Source organism: Chiroxiphia lanceolata, chromosome 27 (genome assembly GCF_009829145.1).
Source record: "Chiroxiphia lanceolata isolate bChiLan1 chromosome 27, bChiLan1.pri, whole genome shotgun sequence".
Classification (NCBI taxonomy): Eukaryota; Metazoa; Chordata; class Aves; order Passeriformes; family Pipridae; genus Chiroxiphia; species Chiroxiphia lanceolata.
The window spans coordinates 1,790,421-1,818,065 of record NC_045663.1 but is presented as its reverse complement, the minus strand read 5'-3'; the positions used below and the strand labels follow the sequence as shown (position 1 = coordinate 1,818,065).

Sequence of the window (27,645 nt, the reverse complement as noted above, 5' to 3'; positions counted from 1 at the left end):
ATGGCGGGCGCTCTCCCCCGCTCCGTGCCCGGGACCCCTCGGTCCGTTCCGGGGCGGGATGGGGCGCTCCCCCCGCTCCCCTCAGTCCATGCCCGGCACGCACGGGCGGTCCCCAAGTTCCCCTCGGTCCGTGCCCGGGGCAGGGCGGGCTCTCCCCAAGTTCCCCTCGGTCCGTGCCCGGGGCAGGGCGGGCGTTCCCCCGCTCCCCTCGGTCCGTGCCCGGGACCCCTCAAAGTCCGTTCCCGGGCTCGGGCCCCCCCGGTCAGTACGCCGGCACCTGATGCTGGTGCTGGGGCAGGAGCTGGCAGCCGCTGTTGACGTGGCTGAGCACCTTCTGCTTGAGCTGGGCGACCTGCTCGCGGAGCAGGCTGGCGGTGGAGGCGAGCTCCGTGTTCTGGCTCTTGAGGCTCTTCACCTTCTCCTCCAGCCGGGAGATCCGCTCCAGCTTCCTCTTGCGGCACTTGGAGGCGGCGATGCGGTTCCTCAGCCGCTTCCGCTCCGCCTTGATGCGCTCCTGCGTGTCCATGTCGATGGGGGACAGCGGCGGGCTCTCCCCGAAACTCGGCACTCCGGCACGATCTGCGGCTCGTCCTTCAGCGGCGGCGGGGGCGGCGGCGGCGGCGGAGCCGCGGGCGGCGGCGCCGCGAAGGGCCCCGGGTCGGCGGCGTAGCTGACGGCGGGTAGGTGCTGAGGTTGGCGTAGACCGGCGGCTCCGGGGCCATCCCGGCGGCGGGCAGCTCGCCCGCGCCGCCGCTCCGCCGCCGCCGCCGCTCCCTCCTCCGCCGCCGCGCTCCCCGCCGCGCCGCCGCCCAGCTGGTTCTGCTTGTGCAAGTCCTCCAGCGCCTTCACGAAGCCCTCGGCGAACTCCTGCTCCTCGGAGGCGGCCGCTTTAGGGTAGAGGAACTGCCCGCTCGTCGGGGGGTGGTGACCAGCCCGTTGGACTGGATGATGAGCCGCTCCAGCTCCGGCGACGCCAGTTTGAGCAGCCCCAGCTCGGCCGAGCCCAGCAGCCCCGCCGCCTCGCCGCTGGCCGCGCCGGGGGCTTTCAGCGCCGCCGCCAACTGCTCCGGTAAGGCCATGCCGAGCGCGTCCTTCTTCATCATGCTGCCGCCAGGGAAGGGCAGAGGAGCCCGCTGCTGCCGGAGGACGGGGCGAAGCCGCTGCCGAGGCCGCTCAACACATCATCATGGTAGAAGGGTGTTTCCATCCTCCCCGCCCGGCGGGGGGAAACGGGGCCGGGAGGGGGGGGGGAGGACCGGGGCGAGCGCGGGGAAGGGTTGGGGAGGGGGCGGGGGAGGCGGGTGCGCACCGGCCGCGGCCCGCTCCTGCGCGCGCGCACACAGTCTGCCGCCGCCGCGCGCCCGCGCGGCTTTAAATAGGAGGCGCCGCCGCGGTGACCTCACCGCGCCGGGCCCATTGGCTGCAGATGACGTGCTCGCCCGCCCTCGTTTGCATAAGGGGAGGGGCCGCCGCCCCGGGGAGGTGGCGCCACGCCCACTCGCCGGGCCACGCCCACCCCGGCCGCGCGTCGCCGGGGCAACCGGCGGGTAAACGGGACAACAGCGCGCGGGGCCCTGGGATGACGTCAGAGCGGGGGAGGGGCGGCACGTGCACACCCCCTCCCACACCCCCCGGGACTGACGGGCACAAAGCGAGGGGCGGGCGGGAACGGGAACGGGCAGCGGGAACGAGGGCTGCCAACGGCACCGGGACTGCCGGGCACAAGGAGGGGCGGGAACGGGCACCAGGAACCGGGACTGCCAACGGCACCGGGACTGCCGGGCACAAAGGGAGGGGGGAACGGGAACGGGCACCAGGAACCGGGACCAACACCGGCCGGGACTCGGGCACAAAAGGGGAACGGGAACACAACCGGGATGCCAACCGGCACCGGGACTGCCGGGCACAAAGGGGGGGCGGGAACGGGCACCGGGAACGAGAACGGGACTGCCAACCGCCGAGACTGACGGGCATAAAGAGGGGCGGGAACGGGTACCGGGAACGGGAACCGGGAGTGCCAACCGGCACCAGAGAATGGGAACCAGCCACGAGGACCGGGGAATGGGAACCGGGCACAGCACCGGGAACCGGCACCAGGAACCAGGCACAGGGCACAGGACCGGGCACAAGGAACAGGATCAGCCACAGAGCACCAGTCACCAGGCATGGGAATGGGAACCGGGCACGGGAACAGGCTGCCAGCCAGTGGGAACCGGGACCGGGGCATGGGAATTGGCCACAGGCCACTGGAAACCGGGACCCCCTCTGGAAACCGGACGGGGCATGGAATGGGAACCGGCAGGGAACTGGGCACCGTCCACAGGGCACGGGAACCAGCCACTGAGCACTGGCACTGGGCAGTCACCGGCACCAGGAGATACTGGGCACAGTCACTGGCACCAGAACCAGCACCGGGCACTGGCACCGGGTCAGGCCCCGGCTGTAAAAGGGCACAACAAAGAAATAAACAGCCACACCGGCCACGGGGCCTCATGGCACCCTTGGGGCACCACCCACGTGGGTCAAACTGGGACAGGCCACCGGCACCAGGCACAGCAGGGCCTGCCCAGGCCGTGCCCCGGTGGGACAGAACCACCGTCCCTGCGTGTCCCCACACTTCCCTCATCACAGCCTGTCCTTGTCACCGCCCCAACGTTTGTCACCGGCGCATCCCGGTGGGTCGGTTTGCCACCACACGGCGGGCAGCCAACCACAGTTTACCAGGGGGGTCACACCACCACCCGGGGGGGTCACTCAGGCCAGGCCCAACACCTTGGCTCCACCGTGAGCCCCTTGAGGCCCTGCTCAACCGTCACCGGGGAAGGAGTTAAGCGGCGGCGGCGGCGGCGGCGGTGGAGGCCGCAGACGTCACGGCCGGCCAAGCCCGCGGGCGGCTGAGGGGGTGGATCGGCGTCAGCGCTTGACGTCACCGGCGCGGGGGGAGCCGGCGCCGATGGCCGCCGATAACCCCCCCTCGTGTGGGCAGGATGCGGCCCCCGCGCCGCAGGCCGAGGGTCTCGGCGAACGCGGCGCACGGCGAGGCCGCGGGGACGCCGGGGCGGGTGACGCCCGAGCCGCGGCCTAATTGCTGCCAGATGGTTCCAGGCCTGCGCTAACGAGGGCGATAAATCAGGGGGTGTCAGTGCCGGGGGGCCCCCCCGAGGGGACCCGGTGGGGGGCCGCGGCGGTGACACCCTGCCCGCGGTGCTCCTGGTGCAAAGAGCCTCTGTCACGGTGCGCCCATCCTGTTTGCTGCCCACGGGCACAGCGAGGGACTGGGTGTGGGGGTAGCGCGGCCACGGCGTGGGGCATGGCACGGGGTGTGGGGACACCATGGTGTGGGGCACGGGACATGGGACATGGCACAGGGCACGGCACAGGGCACAGAGAATGGCACAGGGCACGGGACATGGCACAGGGAATGGCACAGGGCCGGGACATGGCACAGGGCACAGGGAATGGCGCAGGACATGGCACAGGGCACGGGACATGGCACAGGACACGGCACAGGGCACAGGGAATGGCACGGGACATGGCACAGGGCACAGGGAATGGCACAGGACACCACACGGACATGGCACAGGACACGGCACAGGACATGGCACAGGACATGGCACAGGGAATGGCAAAGGGCACAGGGAATGGCGCAGGACATGGCACAGGGCACAGGGAATGGCACAGGACATGGCACAAGGCACAGCTCAGCCTTGGCTTCAGGGAGGCCACAGGACACACAGGTGACACCCAGGACAGGGCTGGGGCAGCCCCTGGGGCCGGGACACAGAGAGGCACTGGGGAAACTGAGGCACGACTGGGAATGACTGGGAGCCGCCCCCCCAACAGCTGCAGTTCATTAAATCCCTAAATAAACACAGCTGATTAAAATCCCAAATACACGCAGTTGATTAAATCTCAGATAAAGCGGAGCAGACCGAGCCCTGTGTCCCCCTGCTGTCCCCACTGGCCCATGGGGGGGCAGGTGCCAGGGCCGGTGCCCCGTGGGGCTGGGGCAGGGTTGGGGAGCAGCTCCCAGGTGAAGCCACAGTCCGGGTTTCCGCTCCAAACCCGTCATTAGGGGCGCGGTGGCGGCCGGACCGGCAGGTTCAGACTTTCCATCCTGACCCAACCCAGCCAGCGAGGGATGGGGACCAGGGACAGGGGGGAACAGCTCCCTTCCCCTGTCCTGGCCCCACACAGGGATCCCCAGCCCCGGTGGGCATCGGTGGGCACAGAGCTGCTCCGGGGTACCCACAGTGCTCCCCCACCACAGCAGTGGGACAACAAGAACCAGCTTTGGCTGTAGGTGCTTTAATCAGTTCCAGGGAGGAACGAGGCGGCTCGGGGCCTCCCGGGAAGAGCGGCTGGCCCCGGGCCAGGGATGTGAGCCACGAGCTGTGCTCCGACCAGGCCCGACCAGCAAAACCACCACCCCTCCCCACAAGGGTCCCAGCACCCCGAGGCTCATCCTGCTGTGTCCCCAACACGCTCCCAGCCTGTCACCGCTTGCTGCTCATCCCACACATCCCCTGTCCCCAAGCCAGAGGGCCCGTGGGATGTCTCGCCGGTGGCAGCCCCGTGCCCCGCAGCGAGCCCGGCAGCTTCATTTGCTTAATGAGCGTTTAATGAGGGGCATGATTCAGTGGCCCCTTCCGCCTGCCGTGGGGACGTCCCCGTGGTGCATGGAGCTGGTGGCAGTGCCAGCCTCAGCACGGCTGGGTGGCCAGAGCTGCTATTCCCGGAGGCATCGGAGCACCCACTGAGTCACGCCGTGTCTTTGCCACCTGCCAGCCGGGCTATATTTACCCCGGAGCGGGTGGTGAGGATTTGGGATGAGCCCACGGACCACGAGCCTCGAGCAGGGTCACTGGAGCATCCCCACGCAGCTCCTGCTCTCCCCTTTCCATGGCACCAACGGGACCCTTCCCTGAGTGCCACCAGCTCCAGGGCACCGGTGGCGCCTGATCCTGCTCTGCCAGGAGCCAAGACACCCAAACCACGAAGGGATTGACACCCACGGCTTTGAGGACACGGGGTGGACCCAAAGCAAGACACCCACGGGCTCCCAGGGATGGATCCACGCACCAAGCTGGCCCCCCATGGAAAAGGGAAGAAGCAGGAGAGGGTTTGCACCCCGGGATTTGCACGGCGGGCACCGGGCACGCAGGGGAAGCTGCCTCTTAGTCACTGCCACAGGCAGGGAGAGAGGAACCAAGCCGGGAAAACAAGAAGTCACCAGATGCCAACGCCTGCCCCCGAACCTGCGCCAGTCCCCGAGGAACCCCCGAGGGGCCCACAGGGGCCTCCGACGATCAAAACCAAGAATTAAAAAAAAACAAAAACAACCAACCAAAAAAAAAAAAAAAAAAAAAAAAACAACAAAAACACCACACCAGAAAGAGAGAAAGAAAACAGATTTAAAAAGGAAAAGGAGGAGGAGGAGGAGGAGGGTTTGACGTGTATTTTTAGTTGCTTAGCACAGCCCTGAAATATTTCGGCAGCCACTCCCTCCGCGTCGCTGGTGTGTAACTATTCCTGTGCTGCCTCCCGGCGAGGCACAGAAGTTATGAGTCACTCTGGGGCGGCCAGAGACACATCCCCGTGGCTGCTGGAGCTGCCACCAGCTCAACTGCCACCAAAATATCCCGGGAAGGCAGCAGGGAGGGTTTCCAGGGTGGCCTTTGCTGGGTCTTTCCAGCCCTGCCAGGCCGTTCACCCACCCACGCTGCCAGCGAGGCTCAGACCTTTTTTTTCCTCCTCTCTCTGCTCGTTGCTTTATCTTGCTCCTCCCTTTTCTGTTTTAGTTTTTTGTAATTTTTTTCAGCCTCCCTGTGCTGCCACGGGGCAGGGCTGGAACACGTGACGGCCCCAGACACCCATTTTTTGGGGCAAAAAAGCGCCCAAAATCAGAGTGCGACGCTCTCCCCCAGAACCACCCTCCACCCCGGGGTCATGGCACAGCTGGGGACAAAAATATTCCTACAGAGGTGGAAAAAGGAAGGGGGGAGGCAGGCAGGGAATGCTGCTAAAGCCTGTGGTGTAATTAAACAAATGCAGAACTTAACGAGCTCCATCACCTGACCCCAGAGCTTGGCTGGGAGATAAGGAGCACTTGGAGGACTCAACCCTGAGCAGGAGCCAAAGGTCCCATTGTTGCAGGGATGATTTATCCAGCCAGGCCAGACTTTCAATCCCAGCAGTGCGGAGGTTTCCTTTTCTCCAGGGAAGTCGTAGCACACGGAGGAGTCTCCGTGGCTGGAGGGATCCAAAGGGAGGGAGCAGGTTGGGAAGGGAAAGTCTGACACCAGGGCTTTGTTAAAATGCCACACAGGGGTGTTTACGTGGAGCCTGAGGAGGGAGGACACATCACCCCATTCCCATGGCCTGGATTTGGCTCCTTGGGAGAAGCTGGATCGCCTGGGATGGACATGGGAGTGCTGGTTAACGCCTCGGAGAGAAGCAGGACAACATGTGGCTGCTGTTAGGAACTGAAAATGTAGGGATTTCTCCCTGATCCCAGGGCTCAGGGAAGGGGTTTGGGGTCAGGCCGCCGCAGACACAGAGAGGGAGGCGGTTGGTAGAGGCTGGAGATTTATTCCCACTCACCACTGCACCCAGTTCTATAAACATTAAAAAAATAACTCTATAAAAGCATGTTCTTCACTCCTTTTCAAGACAGTGGTGATGGCAGAGAATAGGCTTCAATATGAGAAGAGAATAGGCTTCAATACAGAGAACCAGTTGTACCAAACCAAACCAAAACCAGCCACAACACGGGTTTTTCCCCTAAAATTCACCTATTTCACCCCTTCAGGGGGTTGAGGCTCACCCAGAGCTGTTTCTTCCCCTTGTGCAGATGTTCAATTAATATCAGCAGCCAGGATATTTTGCAGGTGCATTTTGCTCATGGGATGGAAGACTGGAGCAACCCGACCTGGGAATTCCCAGGAGTTTTCTGAGCCTACAGGAGGGTGTCTCCAAAGGGAGATAATTGGTGACTAGGGAAGGAAGTGACAGGTACATCCAGTGAGGTCACCAGGTACTGGAAGAAATCAGGTTGAGAAATATTGTCAAGAGTTCAGGAACTTGGTGTCACAGCAAAAGGGGGAAGAGTTTTCCGAGTGGGAGGGAAATAAATCCAAGTGAATCAACTCAGTTGCTTTTCAGAAAATTTAAAAAAAAAAAAAAAAATCACCCATGAGGAGCGAGGGGAGCACCAGCCTCATGCAAAAAAAAAAAAAAAACCCACAGAAAACCTGTTCCTTTAAAGGAAACTTCTAATCTGAAGTCAAGTTAGCAATGAACTAATTGGGAAACGCTCATTTATCACAAAGCTCTCTTGGGAACAACCCTGGAAGGCCAATGTTCACCCCAAGTTCTCCTTTCAGCCATAGGAGAGATAGAACTGACTGGCCAGGAAAAGAAAAGCAATAGTTTAAAGGTTTGTTGGCTTTAGAAAACCCCAAACCTTTAAGACTACTCGTGTACAGACACAATATCCTCAAGTTCAGTGTTTTCAAAGCAAAAGGCTCACACATCTGTTACAAACACACGTTTCCCAAGTTTCAAGTATATAAAAAAAAAACCAAAACAAAAATTCCAAACAATCCAGAAAGTGTCTGTTTGCCTTCATTCTGGTACCTCTGATCAGGATAATATTTTAAATTAAACCTGGCGACCCTGAAAAATTCACTCTCAGGAGAAGGCAGAACTTCAGCCCTTAACCATGAATGATTTTTTTTGTTGTTTTTTTTTTTTTTTAGAAATATTTCCAATGAATACTGACTACAAGGAGTGAAAACTCCACTTGACCAGATTAAATCACGAGGGGCTTCCAAAATGAACATGATTTTGGGCTCTGATTGACTCACGGGAGAGTGGGAAAGGGAACGTTTCTGAACACGTGGCAAATCCTGAGGTGACAAAACCCAGACTGTCCCCTGCCTGGGTGCAGACATTTCACTGCTTGGCTGATTGTCTGCCTGGCTTTTTTCCTGCTGGCCTCTTCCACTGCCTGGAATTCCTCTGCCACGGCCACCGAACACACCTGTGGAGCAGAAAGGAAGAGCACGGATGTAACAGCACCCCTGGCACACAGTTATTCTTGTTTTACCCAAATACAGGTATTTTTGAGCCTTAGAAGCAGAAACAGGACTTTTTGACTTCTCCCTTTCCAGTCCCAGACCTGTGTTTAAGAGGTGGACAAACTTATCCCTGGTGTGGTAATGTCATGATTGATGGTAATGTCATGGTAAATTGAAGTTTCCTCTAAAAAATGGAGCCAAGGAAGCAATAAATTTAAAATCCAGGTCCCCTGAGAGCTGTGAGGGCCAACAAAAGCTGGACAGAGCAATCCATGGCTTTGGAGAGGGCACAGGACAGCAGGAGCTGGGAGGCTGTGGTGAGATGAGCATCCTCATACCCAAAAGCTGCGACTGTCACAGGAGCTGCTGAGCTCAGATTTATCCCTAAAATAGGGATAAATCAGGATGTGGATCCACCCTGCCAGGCAGAACCCAAAGGAGACTCAGTCCAAGCACCAGGCACAAGAGCCCTCAGCGGTTGCTTCATTGAGGAGACGTGATTAAATCAAAGGCAAAATATAAATTATTCCAAACCCTGCAGTGCTTGGGATGTTCCAGCTGCTCCTGGAGCAAAGACTGTGGACTTCTGAGTTTGGCAAGCAAGAAGTCAAAGAGGATGGATTACCAGTGTCAGAAACAATAACCCTTTCAACTGTGTGCACAATTACAGCTTCACTCCTGCCTGGTGGCCTCCCAACCAAATTGTCCTGCCTGGTTGTTTTGTTGTGTTGTGTTTTTTTTTTTCCCCCTCCCCTTTCCCTCCTCCCTTCATGTCTCAGTAATGAGAGCCAAACCTTTGAGCTAATTAGCAAATGCTCGAAAATATTCCATCAGCGAATTCAAGCTGCACATGAAAACAGCAGGAGCTCCACCTCAGAGCTCCAGCTCTGCTCCCCACAAGGTGGATATTTCTGTATTTCCACGGCAGAAAAAAAAAAAGCAGCGCCGTGAAAATGTTTATCCGAATAACCATATCCCAAAAAAACAAAAAAACCCAAAAAAACCCCACCCTGCCAAGTGCTCTGGACACTGCAAAAGGGAAGGAGGGGGAAAATAAAGGCGCCTTCAGATTTGTAAAGGTCACTTCTTGCCCGCTGGGAGCTTCCAGGAGGGAGCAGGGATCGTGGGGATTTGGGGAAAAAGGAGGCCCCGGGAATCGCGAGACGCCGCACGTCCTGTCCCGGTGTGATGGCTCTGGGTGGATCCCACCTGTCCTGCCAGGATTCCTGGCATAGTCAAAACACAGGCAGGTCCTTAAGGGTGCTGCAAAAAGAGGCTTCACCCCTCGGTGTCCCAGTGCCCGGGGCTCCTTTTAAAATTTAACTCGGGGATTTTAAGCTCCGACCGCAGGCGAAGCCCCCCGGGGCTGCGAGGTGACCACAAACCCCCAAAGGTGTGGCACGAGGGGGTGAGCAGGAAAGGAGAGAAATGGTTCTGAGGCTTCCAGTGGGATAATTTAGAGGGGAGGGGGGAGGGAGGAGGAAAAAAGAGCAACGTGTCCTCCAGCTGAAGTGCTCCCGGATCGCTTAACCCCGGTGAAATAGGAATGTTGTTTTGGTGACCTATTTCTTCTGAAGTGGCAACTTCCCCTTTTATCAGGAACATGAATTATTCATGTGGAGCAGGAGGAACACAAACCTTACAAACCCTTCAGTTTTTTGTTTGGGTTTGTTTTTGTTTTTTTTTTTAAATATAAATAAACTGACAGGAGATCCAAAACCCCATTTTAATGGGAGGGAAGGTGATTTTTTTCTATCACTGCCACGGCTGTATCTGCACTGTTTTCACCCAGAACAGCCATTTGTTTCCCATCCCCCTGGACTTGCTAAGCTGAAGAGTTTTGTAGGGCCCTGCTGCCAAACGAGCCAGGGGGGTAGGAACAATCACGTTCAGACTCTCTTAAGCTCCTGCCCAACCCCAGAACCGAGGGAGGCCCATCCCTGGCACGGATCCTCCCCGTGCCTTGGCAGACGCTGCCCTTACGCACTCGCTCGACTGGATCCGCACAGGAACGGCTCCAGCTTCCCCCAGCCCCAGCCCTGGCTCTAAAGCCGAGAAGCAGGAGCTGATCCTTGCACAGAGGTGACATTCCAAAGGCAGGGGATCCCGCTCAGCCCCTCTCCCAGCCGGGAAACAAACGGGGATCGTTACCTCGTCCGGCTCCTCCAACCCCACGGCCCTTCTGCTGCTTCTGCTGTTGCATCCCACCACGGCCCCTGCCCTTGGACACCACCTCCTCCTTCACCATGTCAATGATTTCGTCGGGGATCCGCAGGTATTTGATGGTGCTGCCACGGATGTAGCACTCGGGCATCCTCCAGAACTTGTCTCCATGTTGGGGAGCAACACGCTAAGACACGGACCAAAACCGGCGCTTGTCCGTCACTTTTTAGGGCGTTTTGAGTGTTTCCATCACTTCTGGAGAGAGTGAGAGCTCCACCAGTCTTTGCTGAAAGCATTATTTGTAACTAGCTGTGGAAAAGGGGGGGCTTTTCCTCCCCAAAATACAACCCCGGGCCCACAAACAACTGTAGTTTCAATTTCAGAATTTCACGGAGTATTCTGAGTTGGGACCCACAAAGATTCAGTTCCACAGTTACCTCAAAGGCTCACAGAAAATGAAGGAGGAAGAGGGTGAGGGAACAAGCACCTCCTTCCCTTCTTGTACAAGAAGGTAATTGAAAGTGGGGCTAGAGACACAAACGTGGGGAGTTAAAATGCTGATGAACAACCAATTCTAGGAAGAAAAAAGGCAGCTGGGGCCAGGTTTCTCCTCCAGCTGGGAGTCACCCCAACCCTTCACTCTCTGGGGTGGGGGAGCAGCAGGCAGGTCTGGAGCCAGCTGGTGGGGTGTGAGCCACCAGAGCAGCTGAGGGGAAAAAAGGAGCTCACCCATTTTACATTTATTACAAAGAAAAAAGAGTCTTCAGGTGCACGGTTTCGAAGCAGCCACCTCTGTATGTTGCTTTGAGTTGTTTCAGGGTTTTCCTGGGATACAAAGGGCTTCCCCCTAGGACAAAACCCACCAGGAGTGAGAATCCAGCACTGAAGCTGAACAACAACTCTCTGGCCATGATGTAACTGGGAGGAGGGACAGGGACCGCGTCCCGTCCAGCACCACCAGGACCACATTCCCAGCTCGGCAGCAGCTCCGTGGGGGTCTGGCTGCAGCTGGGATCCCTCCAGCCCAGCAATCCTCAAGTGGCACCACGTGGAAAAGGCGTCTGTCGTGTCCCAGGAGAGGAGAAACCAGAACGCCCCGTTCCTCGGAAAGGAGGATAAAAGAGTCGGTTCCCCCCCCCACCGCCACACCCCCCCCCGGGAGTTATTTGGGGCAGCTCTTGCCTGTACAGGCAAGTCCAGGACAAGACAGAGAGCAACAGTTCTCTTCCAACAGACACCCGGCAAACCCCACCCTGCCTTGGATCTGCCTGCCTTGGATCCTTGGCTCGGGATGCAGGAAGGGATGGAACCAGGCTCCAGGCTCCTTCGCTTCCTCGTTCCGGCCTCCCCGGAGTAAACAACCGGCTCCCGGCTCGTTGTTCCGTGCCATCTAGTGGCCAGTGCCACCAGTGCCACCAGAACAACCCCACGGCTCCACGTTCGTCTGGGATTTGGGGGGGTTCTGGTGTGTTAAGGTGGGCTGAGGCTGGTGAGCCCGGCTGCTTTCCTGGGCCAGATCACGGAATCAGGGAAAACACAGACTGGTTTGGGTTGGAAGTGACTTAAAGCCCATCCAGTGCCCATCCCTGCCATGGGCAGGGACACCTTCCACTGTCCCAGGTTGCTCCAAGCCCCATCCATGCTGGCCTTGGACACTTCCAGGGATCCAGGAGCAGCCACAGCTTCTCTGGGCAACCTGTGCCAGGGCCTCACTACCCTCCCAGGGAAGAATTCCTTGCCAATATTCCACCTAAACCCACTCTCTGAGATAGTTTGAAGCCATTGCCCCTTGTCCTGTCTCTCCAGGCCCTTGGAAATAGTCTCTCTCCATCTTTCTTGTAGCCCCTTCAGGCACTGCAAGGCCACAATCAGGTCACCCCAGAGCCTTCTCTTCTCCAGGCTGAACAATCCCAACTCTCCCAGCCTTTCCTCACAGCAGAGCTGCTCCAGCCCTCTGATCATCTCGGTGCCTCCTCTGGCCTCGCTCCAACAGGTCCATTTCCTTCTGGGTGATACCTCCAGGTCACCCAGAGGGAACAAAACCTGAGCTGCTGCTCTTCCCAGGCAGAGCACTGAACCTTTGGAAGCGAATTTCCAAGGAGAAGGATGGTATCACCCCTCTCATGGGCTTGGCTGTTACCTCCTCTAGTCCCTCTCCTGCTAAATTCAACTTGTCCCACCGTGACCCAAGGTGCACCCACAAATTCCAAACAAAATTCCACCCCAAAATTCCCTCCCACACCTCGCTCAGGGTGTTTGCTCTGTCACACTGATGTGACACCACTCCAAACTCCTGCTGTGGAGACAACAGGGACTGGGGGGTTTGCAGAGAGATTTTGGAAGAACAAGAGCTCCAGTTTCCCATGGAGCTCTGATATTCCAGGGGGGGAAAGAGCAGTGACAGCCTGATATCCCTCTGGCTGCCACTTCCCACACACACAGGGAGCAAGACCAGACGTTTCTGACAGAGTCAAAGCCCAAAGCACAAATCCCAACTCCTGGAGCAACTCTGGCCAAGGGCAGAAGTCCCAGGTGGCCTCAGAATGGGTGAACCACCACTCCTGGGTTGGATGTGGAGTGACAGGGGGAGAGACAGGCAGGGAATAAAAGTAAACGTGGTGTTTGAGGCTGCTGGGGCAGCACGTGACAGGGGAAAGCTGGGGTTTTTTTGGGAAACCCGGCTCAGGATCACAGCATGTGGCCCCCAGACCCTCAGTGAGGGGGGGTGAGGGACCTGCAGACCCTCACTGAGGGGCTGAGGGACCCCCATCCCCTCATTCTGTGCTGTGCAGAGAGTCACCCCGCCCCGGCGTTCACCTGAGTGTGTTCCTTCGTCATGGATCTTATAATTAACTATGTTAAATTTGCATTTCGGGCAGCAGTCACACTTCCACAGGAGCAACAAGCCTCTGAGCTACAGCAGAGCTGGCCTGGCTGCAGGGACAGAGGTCAGGACCCCTCAGGGACAGTTCCTGGGGGGCACAGCGGGTGGGTGACCCCTGCCCAGTGCCAGGCACTCCTGGAAGCCTGGCTGGAGAGTGACCCCTGCCCAGTGCTGGGTGTTCCCCATGCACACAGAGGGTGATGATCCCTGTCCAGTGCCAGGGTGACCCCTGCCCGGTGCTGGGTGTTCCCCGTGCACACAGAGGGTGGTGATCCCTGCCCGGTGCCCCGGCCTTACCCGTGAAGTGCAGATGACCTCCCGCAGGTTGATGTTCATCCAGTTGTCGCAGCTCACCAGGTGCCCGTTGTAGGTCTCCCCGTTCTTCAGCTCCACCAGCTGCGAGAGAACACGAGTCACGTGTGCCGCCGGTACCGGGACCTGCCCCGGTGCCACCGAGGCCGGGAGGGGCGGCGGGACCGGGGCCGGTACTCACGTACTCACCATGGGGTGGTTCTGCGCCGTCTTCAGCAGCGACAGAGGCAGCTGCGAGCGGAACAGAGGAGAGAGGCCTCAGGCACCGAGCGACACCGGAGGACCCACCGGTGCACCGAGCGGGGCATCGCGCAGGGGAGAGATGCCCCGGGCCCTCCCCGGAGCTCCAGGGCCCTCCCCGGAGCTCCAGCCCCCTCCCCAGCCCCGCACCCCCCCGGCTGTGCCCCCCCGGCGCCGTTGCCGGCGCTCACCATCCTGCGGGTCCCGCGGAGCCGCCGCCGCGCCGGGCGCTGCCGCTCAAACCGCCCCCGGCTCCGCGCGGGGCCAATCAGCGCGCGGCGCGGCCCCGCCGCGGCCAATCAGCGCGAGGCGCGGCCCCGCCGCGGCCAATCAGCGCGCGGGGACTCGGCCCCGGCCGCGCCGCCCGGGTCCGGCCGCGCCTTCGCGGCGGCGCCGCCCGGGAAAGGCCCGGGGCCCGGGGCCCGGGGCCCGGGCGGGGGGACGGGCTGGGCCCCTCCGGTACCGCGCGGTTTGCGCTCCCGCACAGCCGCGCGGGGAACCCCCGTGGGCTCGGGATGAGCGTTTTGTTGAACCAACCACCCCACCCCCCCCCGCCCCCGGGCCCGTCTGGGGTTACGGTGACCCAACCGTCCCCCGCCTCGGGCTACGGTGAGCGAACGGTGAGCAAGCGGGGAAGGGCTCCCGGGGCCGTCCCGCTGCGGGACTTCCGCCGCGGCGGCGGAAGCGGCGGGCCCGGGCGCTGCGGGGCGGGGCGGGCGCGGCGGGGCGGGGCCGCGCTCAGTGCGGGGCGGCGGCGGCGGGACGGGACGGGACGGGACGGACGGGACGGAGCCGCGATGGAGAAGCCGCGGCGGGCGGTGGTGGTGACGGGTACGGGGCGGCTCCGGGAGGGAGGGGGGGGAGACGGGATGGGGGACCCCCTGCCCGAGGTGAAGAGGGAGCTCAGGGGGGCAGGTGAGGGACCCCTTCCCCGAGGTGAGAGGGGCTTGGGGGGGTAGGTGGGGGACCCCCGCCCGAGGGGAGTGGGGAGCTCGGAGGAACAGGTCCGTGACCCCTTCCCCGAGGTGAGGGGGGCTCGGGGTGGAGGGTACTTAGGGGGACCCCTTCCCTAAGGTGAGAGGGAGCTCAGGGGGGCAGGTGAGGGACCCCTTCCCCGAGGTGAGGGGCTTGGGGTGGAGGGTGGTTTTGGGGACCCCTTCCCTAAGGTGAAGAGGGAGCTCAGGGGGGCAGGTGAGGGACCCCTTCCCCAAGGTGAGAGGGGCTTGGGGTGTAGGTGGTTTTGGGGACCCCTTCCCCGAGGTGAGAGGGGCCGGGGGGATAGATGAGGGACCCCTGCCCCAGGGAAATGGGGAGCAGGTCAGAGACCCCTTCCCCGAGGTGAGGGGCCTGGGGGATAGATGAGGGACCCCTGCCCCAGGGGAATGGGGAGCTCAGAGGAGCAGGTCAGAGACCCCTTCCCCGAGGTGATGGGGGGCTTGGAGTGGAGGGTAGTTTTGGGGACCCCTTCCCTAAGGTGAGGGGCGCAGGTGAGGGACCCAACCCTGGGAGGGGAAGTGGAGGAGGCAGGTGAGGAGGGGGTTTGAGGGGAGGGTAGTTTTGGGGACCCCTTCTCTGAGACTAGTGGGGCTTGGCGGGGAGAGTAGGTTTGGGGACCCCTTCCCTGATGTAAAGGGGGCTGGGGGGGGGTAGCTGGGGGACCCCTTCCCCGAGGTGAGGGAGGGGAGTGTGTGACCAGGAGCTGGGGGGCTGCTGTCCCATCGGGATGTGACTAAGGTGGGGATGGAGAGGGGGAAGCTGTCCCTGGGGGGCTGTCTGGGGGGGCTCTGCCCTGTGTGGGGTGATAAACAGGAGCCCTGGGGATGGAGGGCAGGGTCTGGGGGGTTTTGGGGGACGCACTGCTGCGTGTGAGGGGTGTCAGGAGCTGGGGGGATCCCGTGCTGAGGGGCTTTGCAGCAGCTTTCCTAACACTTGTGCCCAGGCAGCGGGGACCTGGATCCCCCTTTTCCACCCCTGAGCCCCCTCCCAGGGGTTTTGCTGGTTGTGGAAAGACGGGAGCCGAGCCTGCCAAGAAGCAGGAAAAACAATTTAGGGGCGCAGGGGATGGGATTTGCTGGCTGACCACCCCATCCCAGCCACCGAGGTGTGGAAGCTGCTCCCCAAATCCCCCCCTTCAGCACGGCAGAAGCCCCTGAGGGAAGAATAAGCCAGGGAACGAGGGGCCCCGGCGCTGTCAGGCTCTTCCCCGGGTACAAAGGCCGCTCGGGGTGATTTGTGGGTGAGGCCGTTCTGTGACAAATGGGGAACTCGCCTGAAACTATTCAGGTTCCCCCCCCCCCAGCAGCTGAAGTTGAGGCCGTTTGAATGGCGGAGGCTCGGCTGGGGCGGCTGAAATCGGAGGCAAAAAAGTGTCTTTGCAGGGAAGAGTCGCCGAGAGAGGAGGAGCAGGTGGCGAATCCTGCCTTTCCCAGCCCCAAATCCAGCGCGGGGCGGTGGTGACTAAACAGAAAACGCGTGTCAGGGAATGTTCTGCCGTTCTCAAGGCTTCTCCGGCTCTTTTTTTTCCCCTCCCCTGTTTTCAGGGAAGTCTGGTTACAAAACACAGCGGTTGCCTCGTCAGCTCTGCCCCTCTTTGATAATGTCATCGATGTCACCTTAAATTCCTTTTAAAAGCGGGGATGGTGTCGTGTTCCCTGATCAGTTCCGAGGATGAGTGTTTTGTGCCCAATTTCTTTTTTAGAACTCGTTAAGGAGATAATCCCCTCACGATCCCTTGCAGCTGGTTTACTGCTAATGAGCCTTGGAGGGCCCTGGGGTGGATGTGCCCACGAAGTTCCTTATCCCAGGATAAGGGATAACGCCAGGGATCCGGGCAGGGGATGAGTCACAGCAGTGATACCCCTGTTTGTGCCTGTGCCAGTCTTTGCCTTTGGATTCAAGGCAAGGGGATCACATTGTGTGCCTGAACACCTGTAGAATTTCAGCCTTTGGGTGGCTGGCTTGCTAAAATACGTATTTTATTTATTTTATAAGATTATTGCAGTTGATTCAGGAATTAAACCCAGCGGGCTGCGGTGTTTGTTTTCAGGGAGTTGTGCAGGACTCGCAGAAACAGCTGAAAAGGCATTAATTTGCCCTATTTGCCCTATCCCCCGTGCTGCAGTCGTGGATTGTGTTACAGCCTTGGGGTTTGGCTGAACGGGAGAACACACCAACACTTTGATTCTGTGGGAATATTTATTTTGGGGAGATACCAGCGTTGGGTTTTGATCCACGGGCGTGGACGAGCCAAGGCTGTGTGTGAATTCCTCGTGTGCAGCATCACCTCAGCCTGGCTGCTGATGGCAAACACGGCATTCCATTAAGGTGTCACTTAATATTTGTGGTCCCTCTCGAATCCTTTCAGGAGCTGGGCAGAATTTATGCCTCCTAATTGCATTAAACTCGGAGGGCAATGCTGACATTGTAAATTAAAGTGTATCGACATTACGCCCAGATAAATTGCTCAACCTTTGTGTGCTTGCTCAGGAGAAGATGTTATGGATCACCAGTTAACTCCAAAGTTATCCATTAGGAATTTAAGAGGTGGTGAGGAGGTATTTTTGATAATGCCATGGTACCCTTTGCTGCTCGGGGTAGGGGGTTGCGAGCAGTCCTGATTATTTCCTTAATAATTTCCTTAGTAATTAAGTGCTAATGAAGATCTTGGAGAAGACTTGAGAGAGAAGAAACATTTGAGAAAGGCTGTGGAAGCATCTGCTGTGGGTCAAAGCAATCAGGAACAGAAAAAATCCAATTGTGATTTAATTCCCTGACATCGAGTCCTCTGTTGATAACAAGTTCTCTTTGATAACAAGTTTTTCTAACCTGGGCAGGAAGGGGGAAAAAAAAATCTTCCCAAATGTCTGTTGGGGGAAAAAAAAATGGTTCTTGTGGGGCAAATTCTTGGTTTCCTTCCCTGTAAAAGGTTGCAGTTGAAATATTTCAATGCAGGTGTCTCGTTTGGTGCTTGGATGTAAAGAAATAAGGATTGGGTGGTAAAAGTGGTTGGGTTTGTTTTTTTTTTTCAGGATATCTAAACTAGGAAAGCGCTTGCAACTCGAAGTGGAGTCAAAGCTGTGAGAGTGAACTTCACCAGGGTGGGTTTTTTTTTTGTTCTCTTGCAGGGTTTGGGCCCTTTGGAGAGCACGCTGTGAACGCCAGCTGGATTGCAGTGCAGGTAACACCTCAACTTCCCTCTCAGCACGTTTAAAACAGAGAGCAAATCCCTACAAATTTGGGTTTTCAGCTCTTTATAACTTCTAACTTCTTGCCAGTCTAACTGAGAGCAGCTCAGTGCAGATATCCAGATGGTCAGCTGGATAATGTTTGATTCACTGCTCAGGGAACAATCCCTTGACCAGTGGAGTTTAATGAGATTGGGTTAATTTAGCTGAGGCAAGGAAGGAATTCCCAGCTTTGAACCCTGTTAAATGGGGCAGGGAGCCTGGAATCTTCCTCTGCCCCTGGAGAATTCAAAATAAACAAACCAACCAAGGCCAGAAGAATGTTTGGATGGTTTTTTTTTCCTCTCAGCTCTGACTTGGAGCTGGGTGAGCTGGTTCACCTTTAAACCAAGTCTCATCCCTCAGGAGACTTTCAGCTGGTGGTTTTGTGGAGCTGAGTGTGAGGAAGGTAATTCCAAGGCAAAGCAGCCACTGCTCCCTCCTTTTTCCCCTTGGATCACCCCTCTCTGATGGAGTTGGACCTCGCTGGGGACAGGAGCTGGTGGAGTGGGTCCCACCTGCTCAAATAAATCAGATTTATCCCTCTTGTAAGTGTGGATCTGCACAGAATCCTGGAATATCCTGAGCTGGATCCACAGGGATCGTGGAGTCCAACTCCTGGCCTTGCACAGGCCAACCCCAAATATCCCCCCCTGTGCTGGGAGTTCATCTGTGTGACACTGAGACCTCCCAAATGAGGCAAGAAGGAGGAATTAAGCTCTTTCCAGTGGAATTAAGGTTTCCTGCTGTAAAAAACACTCGGTGAGGGAGATGATCCTGCCACATTATCCCACTTCTTTGTCACTTCTGGACGTGGTTTGTGCCAAAGCTGCTGGGAATTCCAGGGTACCTTTTAGTACAGTTGCCCAGGGGAATTAAATCTATTTTTCTCCCCAGCGTGTCTCTCTCCCTTCAGAGCTCTGAGATTAATATCTGCTTTCGAATGCTTTTAAATTAAATCACAAACTCCAATCAATTCCAGCCAACTAATGTCCAGCTGCCTAATGTGTTGGCTGGTAGGAGAAGACAAAACCTTTGCCTCCAAGAGCTTTTTATTTTTGGGAATGAGTATATCTGAGTTAGGGTTGGTTTGGGGGAACATGCAGGTTGTGGATGGGGAAAAAAAATGCAGGATTTATTAAAATTCAGGAGTGAGGCTCATTGATTTGGCTTGTTGTTGCTTGTGTAGTGGCAGCTGTTGTAAATAGCTACTTTTATTTTAGAGGAGACAGACAAAAGGGTGTTTCTGGACCAGGAGGAGTGGTGGGTGTTGTGATGTTGCTTCCAAAACAAACCTGAAGAGAAACAGCACTTTGTTCCTTCAGGGCAGCGGTGGCTGCTGGATGGAGTCAGCACCTGCCTTTAAAAATCCATTTTTAGGGGGCTTGTTGGCTTTTAAAAGCATAAAACTCAGTGTTGGGGGTGTTTGGAGAGGAGAGAACTCGGAGTTGGGGGTGTTTTGAGAGGAAATTCAGAGTTGGGGGTGTTTGGAGAGAAGAAAACTCGGAGTTGGGGATGTTTTTAGAGGAGAAAACTCAGAGTTGGGGGTATTTTGAGAGGAGGAAACAGGGTTGGGGGTATTTGAGAGGAGGAAACAGTTGGGGGGTTTTGTGAGGAGGAAATTCAGAGTTGGGGGGGGAGAGGAGAAAACTTGGAATGGGGGTATTTTGAGAGGAGGAAACTTTTAGTTGGGGGTGTTTGGAGAGGAGGAAATTCGGAGTTGGGGGTGTTTGGAGAGGAGGAAGCAGAGTTGGGGGTGTTTTGACAGGAGGAAACAGTTGGGGGTATTTTGAGAGGAGAAAACTCGGAGTTGGGTTGTTTTGAGAGGAGGAAATTTGGAGTTGGGGGTGTTTGGAGAGGAGAAAAGAGAGTTGGGGGTATTTGGAGAGGAGAAAGAGAGTTGGGGGTTTGGAGAGGAGGGAAGGAGAGGAAATTCGGAGGTGGGGGTGTTTGGAGAGGAGGAAATTCGGAGGAGGTTAGGGGTTTGGAGAGGAGGAAATTCGGAGTTGTATGGGGTATTTGGAGGAGGAAACAGAGTTGGGGATGTTTTGAGAGGAGAAAACTCGGAGTTGGGGGTATTTTGAGAGAAGGAAACAGTTGGGGGCATTTTGAGAGGGAAAACTTGGATTTGGGGATGTTTGAGAGGAGAAAACTCCAAGTTGGGGGTGTTTTGGAGAGGAAAAACTCCAAGTTGGGGGTGTTTGAGAGGAGAAAACTCGGGGACGTTTTGAGAGGAGAAACTCGGGGACGTTTTGAGAGGAGAAAACTCGGAGTTGGAGGTATTTCGAGAGGAGAAAACTCGGAGTTGGAGGTATTTTGAGAGGAGGAAGCAGAGCTGGGGGCGTTTGGAGAGCGAAAACTCGGCTCGTCGTTGCCGTCGGAGCCCCCGAGTCGGGGCTGTGCCCGCAGAGCTCGGAGGAGGCAGCGGGGAGGATTTGCCTTCTTCCCTTCCCCTGTCTCAGCCCCGGAGGCCAGACAAAAAAGGAACAGCATGTCTTTGAGCCCGGGCGAGGTGGGCATTGTGCGAGTTTCAGACGGGGGACTTCACGGAGCGGAGGGGACACAAAGGCGTGTCTGAGTTCCCGAATCCCAGACGGTGTGATCTGCATTTTAATAGAAGACAAAAAAAAAATCAATTAAACAATCTTTGGAAAATCCTCCTTCCTCGCTCGAGGGCTTCGGCTGGTTCTGGTTTAGTGCAGACTTTTATTTCTCCTGTGTCCTGCTTTTTTTCCCCCCCTCCTCTCCGTTGGTGTTTTTGGGTTTTATTTGGATTCTCACGGAGAACACGGGGTGTCTTTTCCCTGGAACTGCAGCGGGTTCCTGGTGTAGCTGCTTGGCTTTGAAGGCTGATTTTTTTACACATGGCCACCTTAAAGAGTGGCAGCAGCAATCTAATAAAACCCTGAAGTGAAATGTTTGAAGACTTTCATCCCGTTTAGGTTTTTTCACACACAGGGGGGAGATTTCCCCATAAATCCAGTGGAATAACTCCCTCCTGCTTTATTTTAAGGCTTCCAGCAGAAATCCTCCTGTGTTAACATGGATTTGCTGTTGAGTGTTTTCATATCTTTAGTGTTTCATCCGAGGATTTATGATTATTATTATTATTATGTTGTTGTTATTATTATTGTTTTACAGCCGCAATTTTTGCTTGGGGGGACCTTGGAGAAGAAATGAGTTTTCTGCCCTCCCTGGTGTGACTTTAGGTGTAGACACAGGTGTGCCCTGTGGGATGTGAAGCTCCTGGGCTGCTGCCTTCATCCCCCCCCCCGAGGAGCTTCTGGAGGAGGAGGAGGAGGAGAGGTCAGAGTGGGTTTTGACATCAGGAAGGACAATTGCTGTCAGGGTGTCTAGACAGACCTGATAAGGATATTAGAGGCTCACAAAGAGCAGCATTGTGGAGGGGTCAGGGAATCGGTCACACATGTTGGGTTTGCTGTATTTGTCAGGTAGACATGGGGGGGGGGGGGGGAAAGTTGTTGGGGGGGTGAAGGAAGGGGGGGGGACAAAATCTTCATTATCGAGCGCTGGGTTGGTTAAAACCGAGCTGTGGGTTGGTAAAGTTAAGGCTGAACTGTCTGGAGGGAGGTGCTGTTTTCTTTTTCAGCCAGTAAAACTTTCCACCCCCAGATTCACCCTTAGGAGCTGTTTGGCTCCTGATCCTTCAGGAGCATCACTTCTTGTTAAGAGGTGGTGATGAATCCCGAGCAATTAACACCCCTGAAGAGGGTTTATTCTCCTGACTGGGGTTTGAACAGCTCTCATTTGTAAACTCCTCGTTCACAAACACTTCCCCCTGTAAACCAGGGAAGGGTTTGAAGGCAGATTTGTTGTAAAGGAGCTGTGATGAACCATCACTTCCATCCATCTCTGGTAATGAATGTCTGAGTGTGCCAGACACTAAATACAGCAAGGCTTTAATATCAGCCTTGCCCTCAGAGCCAGAGCCAGTGATTTATCATTGTTGCTCCTATCTGCTGGCCTGTGAAAAGTCTCACTCTTGCCTTTCTGGGTGTTTTACTTAATCTTAAATCTTGTTACACCACCGTGGTTTTGTCCCTACAAGTGTAAAAGGTGGGAGTTTTTTTTTCCCCTCTGTAAAAAAAACCACTCCTGCTGATAACACAGAAAAATGATACTAAAGCACTGCTTGTGTTATATAGAGGAGGGGTAGGATGTGTGGCAGTTTGAGCCACATTAGAAATCTAAAATCCAATTTCCAGGCTCCCACCCCCACCCCTTCCCACCTTTGGGGGAGGCCAAAACCTCAAATTCTTTGGACTGCCTTTCATTTTAATTTTTAACCTCGGGGGAAGGCGAGGTTTGAAGTGAAAACAGTGATCTGCACTCCCTGGCCTGAAGTTTGCAAGCAGGAAAAGTAAAATTGCTTCAAAGAGCAGCTCGTGGCTCTTGATCAGCAAACCTGAACCTGAATTAGAGGTAACTTGGTCTTCCAGGATATTTGAGGTGCCCTTTGATGGTTTGGTGGCTCTTTGTCGCTGTTTCTGCCTCCAGAACCATGAGAACAGCTGCAGGGGCTGGTGAGACACAGGCCTGGAGATGAGGTGTGAGAGCACATGGGGCTCCTCTGCCCTCAGAGAGGAGGAGCACCTGGAGGATCATGGAATCATGGAATGGTCTGGCTTGGAAGGGACCTTAAAGCTCATCCAGTTCCATGGGCAGGGATGTTTAAGGTCCTGCTGGAAAAGTGCCTCCTGGTGTAGCCTGGCTCCTAAATTTTGGGCTCAGCTGATGATTAGTTTGTGACATTTTTCCCTCAGACCTCAGGCGTGTGGGTTTGTCCTTGAGTTCTTGGAAATTTGGGTGTTGGTGGCTCTGAAAGGTTCAGTTCTGCAGTACCAGATGAAAAAACATCTAACTGGAGCTTTGCTGGTGGGACTGGAGTGTCCCCAGAGGCCAAAGAAGAGCGTGGGAGAAGCTTCCAGAACCAAGGGGAGCTCCCAGCGTTGGGATCAAACAGTGCTTTCCACTCAGGAATGCTGGGGGCAAAGAAAACCACCCTTCTCTCTGGTTTTAAAGTCTTTGCAAGGTATCCAACTGACACTTTGTGTTTTAAAGGGTTTAAAGGAAATTGGCTCCGTTGATTGCCAGGATATTTGAGATGTTTTCATGTCATAGAGGGAGAATAATTCACTGTGTGAGTTGAGTCACCAGTGCTGTCACCCAGCCCTGAGAGCTCTTATCTGACGACAAATGTGAATTTACTCTCCGGGCCAGCATTGGATGATGGATCTGATCCTTCCAGTTCTGCCTTTTCCACGGAGTCACTCCTTGGAAAAAAAAAAGAAAAGCAGGGATTATGACTTTCTACCTCTATAAATAACTGAGCCAACCTTTCCTTGGAGTGGGGTGTGCTGATAACTATTGTCAGTTAAATGTTGATGCCTTTGTTCACACACATCAGAGCCCAACAAACGGTCCTGTGGGTGGAACTGTTAACACAGGTGGAGAGATGCCTTTGTTGTTCCCATTATGGTTTGTTTGGGGTTTTTTTCACAGTTTTAGCTGTAAACTCTCCAGGTGCTGTTTACAAGTTATACAACCCTGCTAAACTGATGTCGGTCTCTCCCTCTGCCATTAAACCTTCCAGAAGTTAATCCTGTGCTCATCTCCTGTCTGACCACCTTGGTTTTTTGTTGCTTTCCCGGTGTCTTTAGGAGCTGGAGAAGCTGGGCCTGAGGGATGATGTGGACCTGCACGTCTACGAGGTCCCTGTTGAATACCAGACAGTGCAACGACTCATTCCTGCCCTGTGGAAGAAGCACAGCCCCCAAGTGAGTGAGTAAAGGCAGGAAAACCACCCAGCAAAGGGTTGAAACCTACAGTGAGCATCATGTGAAGTCCCAGTTTTAATGTCTTCTCTCAGACTGGTGGTCCCCGTGTGGATTTTCATCTTTTGTCGTGAGAACATGTGAATTTGGAGGGTTTTACAGCTCAGAGTGCTCCAGTTCCTGGGTGTGAAGAGGCCACTGCAAAGGGCTGTCTAGACAGCCGTGGTTAGCCTGTGCCACCTGGGCTCCTCCAGCAGCTGTGAACGTGCCAGTGCTGTGGTTTTTACCCTGATTAAATCACAATTTGGGTCGGGAGGGGGTGAAACAAGAATTGTGTGTACTGAACCCCTGATAAAGTGCCCGATGCTCCGGAAGAACTCCTGTAACAGCTCCAGCATGAACTGGGAATAGAATCGTGGAATCACAGGATGGTTTGGGTTGGAAGGGCCTTAAATGTCATCCAGTCCCACCCTCTGCCACGGGCAGGGACACCTCCCACTATCCCAGGTTGCTCCTTTGATCCAACCTGGCCTTGGACACTTCCAGGGATGGGGCGGCCACAGCTTCTCTGGGCAACCTGTGCCAGGGCCTCACCACCCTCCCAGGGAAGGATTTCTTCCCAATATCCATCATTTAGGTTGGAAAAGCCCTCTGGGATCACAGAGTCCAGCCTGTGACCAGTCACCACCTCGTCACCCACAGAAGAGCTCTGAGTGCCCCATCCAGTGCCCTGGGCAGGGATCACGGATATCCAGAGTTTGGAAGGCTCCCACAAGGATCAGGCTGTCGGTTTCCCACCGTTTTGGGGTTGATCCAGCTCGTTTCTTTTCCCTTGCAGCTGGTGGTCCACGTGGGAGTGTCGGGCATGGCCACGACCGTCACCCTGGAGAAGTGTGGCCACAACGTGGGTTACAAAGGGTTGGAAACTGTCGGTTCTGCCCGGGCTCCCAGTGCTGCGTGGAGGGGGGTCCAGAGTGCATTGACTCCATCATTGACATGGACACAGTTTGCAAGAGGGTCTCAGCACTGGGGCTGGACGTGGCCGTCACCATCTCCAAGGACGCCGGCAGGTACGGGATGCCAGGGATCCATGGGGACAGTTTGTGGAGTCATGGAATCCTGGAATGGGTTGGGTTGCAAGGGGGGTCTTAATCTCATCCAGTCCCACTCCCTGCCCGGGCAGGGACACCTTCCACAGCAGGTTGTCCAACTGGCCCCTTGGACACTCCCAGGGATGGGGCAGCCACAGCTCTCTGGGAATTCCATCCAAGCCCTCTCCACCCTCACAGGGAGGAATTCCTTCCCAGTATCCCTCTGGCAGCGGGAAGCCGTTCCCCCTTGTCCTGTCCTTCCATCCCTTGTCCAAAATCCCTCTCCAGCTCTCCTGGAACCCCTTTAGGCCCTGGAAATTTGGTCACATCTTAACACCATCGTATCACCACGTTCATGGAATCAGAGGATCCCAGAGTGGTTTGGGTTGGAAGGGACCTTAAAGCCCATCCAGTCCCACCCCCTACCATGGGCAGGGACACCTTCCATTATCCCAGGTTGCTCCAAGCCCTGTCCAAGCTGACCTTGGACACTTCCAGGGATCCAGGGGCAGCCACCACCTCACGTGAACACGTCCCATGTGTTCCCTTCATGCTCAGCTCGAGGCCCCTAAAATTCATACACTTGTCATGGAATCACAAGGTTGGAAAAGCCCTCAAAGCTCATCAATTCCACCCATTCCCCCAGCACTGCCAAGGCCACCACATGTCCCCAAATGCCACATCCACGTGGCTTTTGAGGTCTCCCACGCCTCACTTCTCACAGGGTTGGCAACACCCCCTATTTTTTGGTGGTCACCCAACCATCAGGGACATAAAAAACCAGTTCTTCATGGTTTGTTTTTTTTGTCTTAGATTTAATTAGAACAATCCCAGACTCACAATTCCAGGCTCGTATTCCGCTTTATCCCACTAAATCCCGGGATGTCGCCGCTGTTGTGCTGATCCGCAAACAACTCATCCTGGGCTGGATTTGTGTGATTTTTTGGGGGGTAAATAATCCCTCTTTGTGTTTCAGGTACCTCTGTGACTTCACTTACCACCTCCTTGTACCAGAGCCGTGGCAGGTCGGCGTTTGTCCACGTTCCTCCGCTGGGAAAACCGTATTCCGCGGAACAGCTGGGCCGGGCCCTCCAGGCCATCATAGAGGAAATGCTGGATCTCTTGGAGCACTCTGAGGACAAAATCAACTGTCAGCACGAACACTGAGCGTGGGCAGGGAGGCCATCCTGCTATTGCACTTCCCAAATTTTCCCCGTGGCTGAAGTACTGGGGGGAAAACAAAAAAAACCAACAAAACAAAACCCGGGGCTGAGACGTTCCAGACCCAGAATTGGAGATTCCAAAAAAACCCCAAATGAACAAAAAAAAAAACAAAAAGGAAAATTCCTCTTCTAGAAATGGACTTTTTTTTTTCTTTTTTGGTCGAACCTGTGAGTTTCAGCCTTGGCAACAAAGGATTCAAACTCTCTTTTCTTTCAAGACACCTCGTTCCTGAGTGACTGAAGTGTGCGTGTGCTGGGAGCTTCCCTGTCAGCCAGGTGACGGAATCCGGCACGGATATGGGAAGTTCCTCACCTGGACTTGGCCTTCAGGGGCAGGGAATGGATAACCCAGCCCTCTACTGGCTTGTCTTTGAGTTGAAAGGTTTGCTTTCAGTCAGTTTTGGGGTTTCTTTCCCCCCTCCCCTCCCTCTCTCCTTGACCCAAATGAGAAGGTAAAAGTACACCTGGAAAGAGTTGGAATGGCGTGGGACTGCCTTGGAGAAGAGTTTGGTGGGGGATGAGGAGTCTCCAACTGCTTTGCTGAAATGGGGAATTATTTTAGGCACTGACTCCTCACCCCACACCCTCCGAACATCAGTGGGGTCTCTGTGATGTGCTGGTTAAGCGTAGCTTCAGGTAGAAGGGCTGTGTTTGGGTTCCTTTTTGCCTGGAGCAGGATTTGGGTTTTTTGGGGCCAAACTCTCGCCAAATATTCCCAAATCTCTTCTTTTTTTTTCCCTGGCTCCCTCTTGGCCACCTTCCTCCCTCAAGTCAACCTCAAGTGGACCTCCTGCACCGAACACCTCGGCTTGAGTGTCTAAAATGAATCATCAGTGGTTAAAGAGCTTTGCTAAAGGCCACTTTCCCCATGGGAGATCCTTATCCCGGCCTCTTGGTGCTCCCTGTTTGATTTTAAGGCAAAGGTGAGTAATTTATAACTTCCTCAGTCACAAATTTTCCCCCCCTCATTCCAGTGATGTTTAACCCAAATCCCGAGTCGCCGCCTCTGGTTTAGGGGAGGCGTCAAAATGCAGATTAAAAGACGTCCTGTCAAATCTAATCCCAAACCTCCAACCTCTTCCCACCGCCTGGAAAGCCGAGGCAGTGGTTTAGAAAACAAGGAATTTTGCTTTGGGTGAGGATTCCAGGCTCTTTCATAGTGTCTTCCCCCCTCTCCCAGCGGGAGGCTCCGAAGTGCTGCTGCTTGTGTGGGCTTTCCCAGGAATTCTCTTTTGGGGAAGGGCACAGGCAGGATCCGAGCAGGACACGAAAAGTGGGTGATGCCTGCTGGCCACGTGTGGAGATTTCGCTGCCAAATCACGAGATTCCAACAAAAACCAGAGGATGTTGCAGCAGGAACAGACTCCAAATTGGTGGTTGAGGACCAGTCGAGCTCCTCGAGGGGCCTTTTAAATGAAAGAAGTCTGTGATTTGAATTAATACTTTTACATATATATATATATATATAAAACAACTTTTTGAAACGTTTTAAAACCCCTTATTTTAGTTTTTCCAATGCTGACTGGCTCTGTTTTAGTATCTCTCAGTGAGAGCTGCCCTGGACTTGCTGTTTGCCAGGAAAAAATAGGATGGCAAAGGACAAAACCACTCCTTGTAACCCTCGAGAGAGAGA

At 55.7% G+C, this 27,645-nt stretch overlaps 3 protein-coding genes across 3 annotated transcripts; 1 reads left to right on the top strand and 2 right to left on the bottom strand.

Annotated features, from left to right (window-relative positions):
- Positions 1–207: 207 nt before the first annotated feature.
- JUND (JunD proto-oncogene, AP-1 transcription factor subunit) lies at positions 208–1,317 on the bottom strand. Its single transcript, XM_032712021.1, is given in 6 exon segments — positions 208–570; positions 573–680; positions 683–756; positions 758–920; positions 923–1,121; positions 1,124–1,317. Coding segments are annotated over 6 exon segments (936 nt in total). The 5' UTR covers positions 1,208–1,317; the 3' UTR covers positions 208–262.
- Positions 1,318–7,515: 6,198 nt separating this feature from the next.
- On the bottom strand, positions 7,516–13,931 carry LOC116799139 (U6 snRNA-associated Sm-like protein LSm4). Its single transcript, XM_032712022.1, is given in 6 exon segments — positions 7,516–7,991; positions 7,994–8,044; positions 10,233–10,415; positions 13,425–13,524; positions 13,630–13,671; positions 13,872–13,931. Coding segments are annotated over 6 exon segments (414 nt in total). The 5' UTR covers positions 13,875–13,931; the 3' UTR covers positions 7,516–7,956.
- Positions 13,932–14,421: 490 nt separating this feature from the next.
- Positions 14,422–26,051, top strand: PGPEP1 (pyroglutamyl-peptidase I). Its single transcript, XM_032712020.1, is given in 7 exon segments — positions 14,422–14,511; positions 17,805–17,857; positions 23,585–23,701; positions 24,537–24,618; positions 24,621–24,768; positions 25,766–25,786; positions 25,788–26,051. Coding segments are annotated over 7 exon segments (624 nt in total). The 5' UTR covers positions 14,422–14,477; the 3' UTR covers positions 25,957–26,051.
- The last annotated feature ends 1,594 nt before the right edge of the window (positions 26,052–27,645 follow it).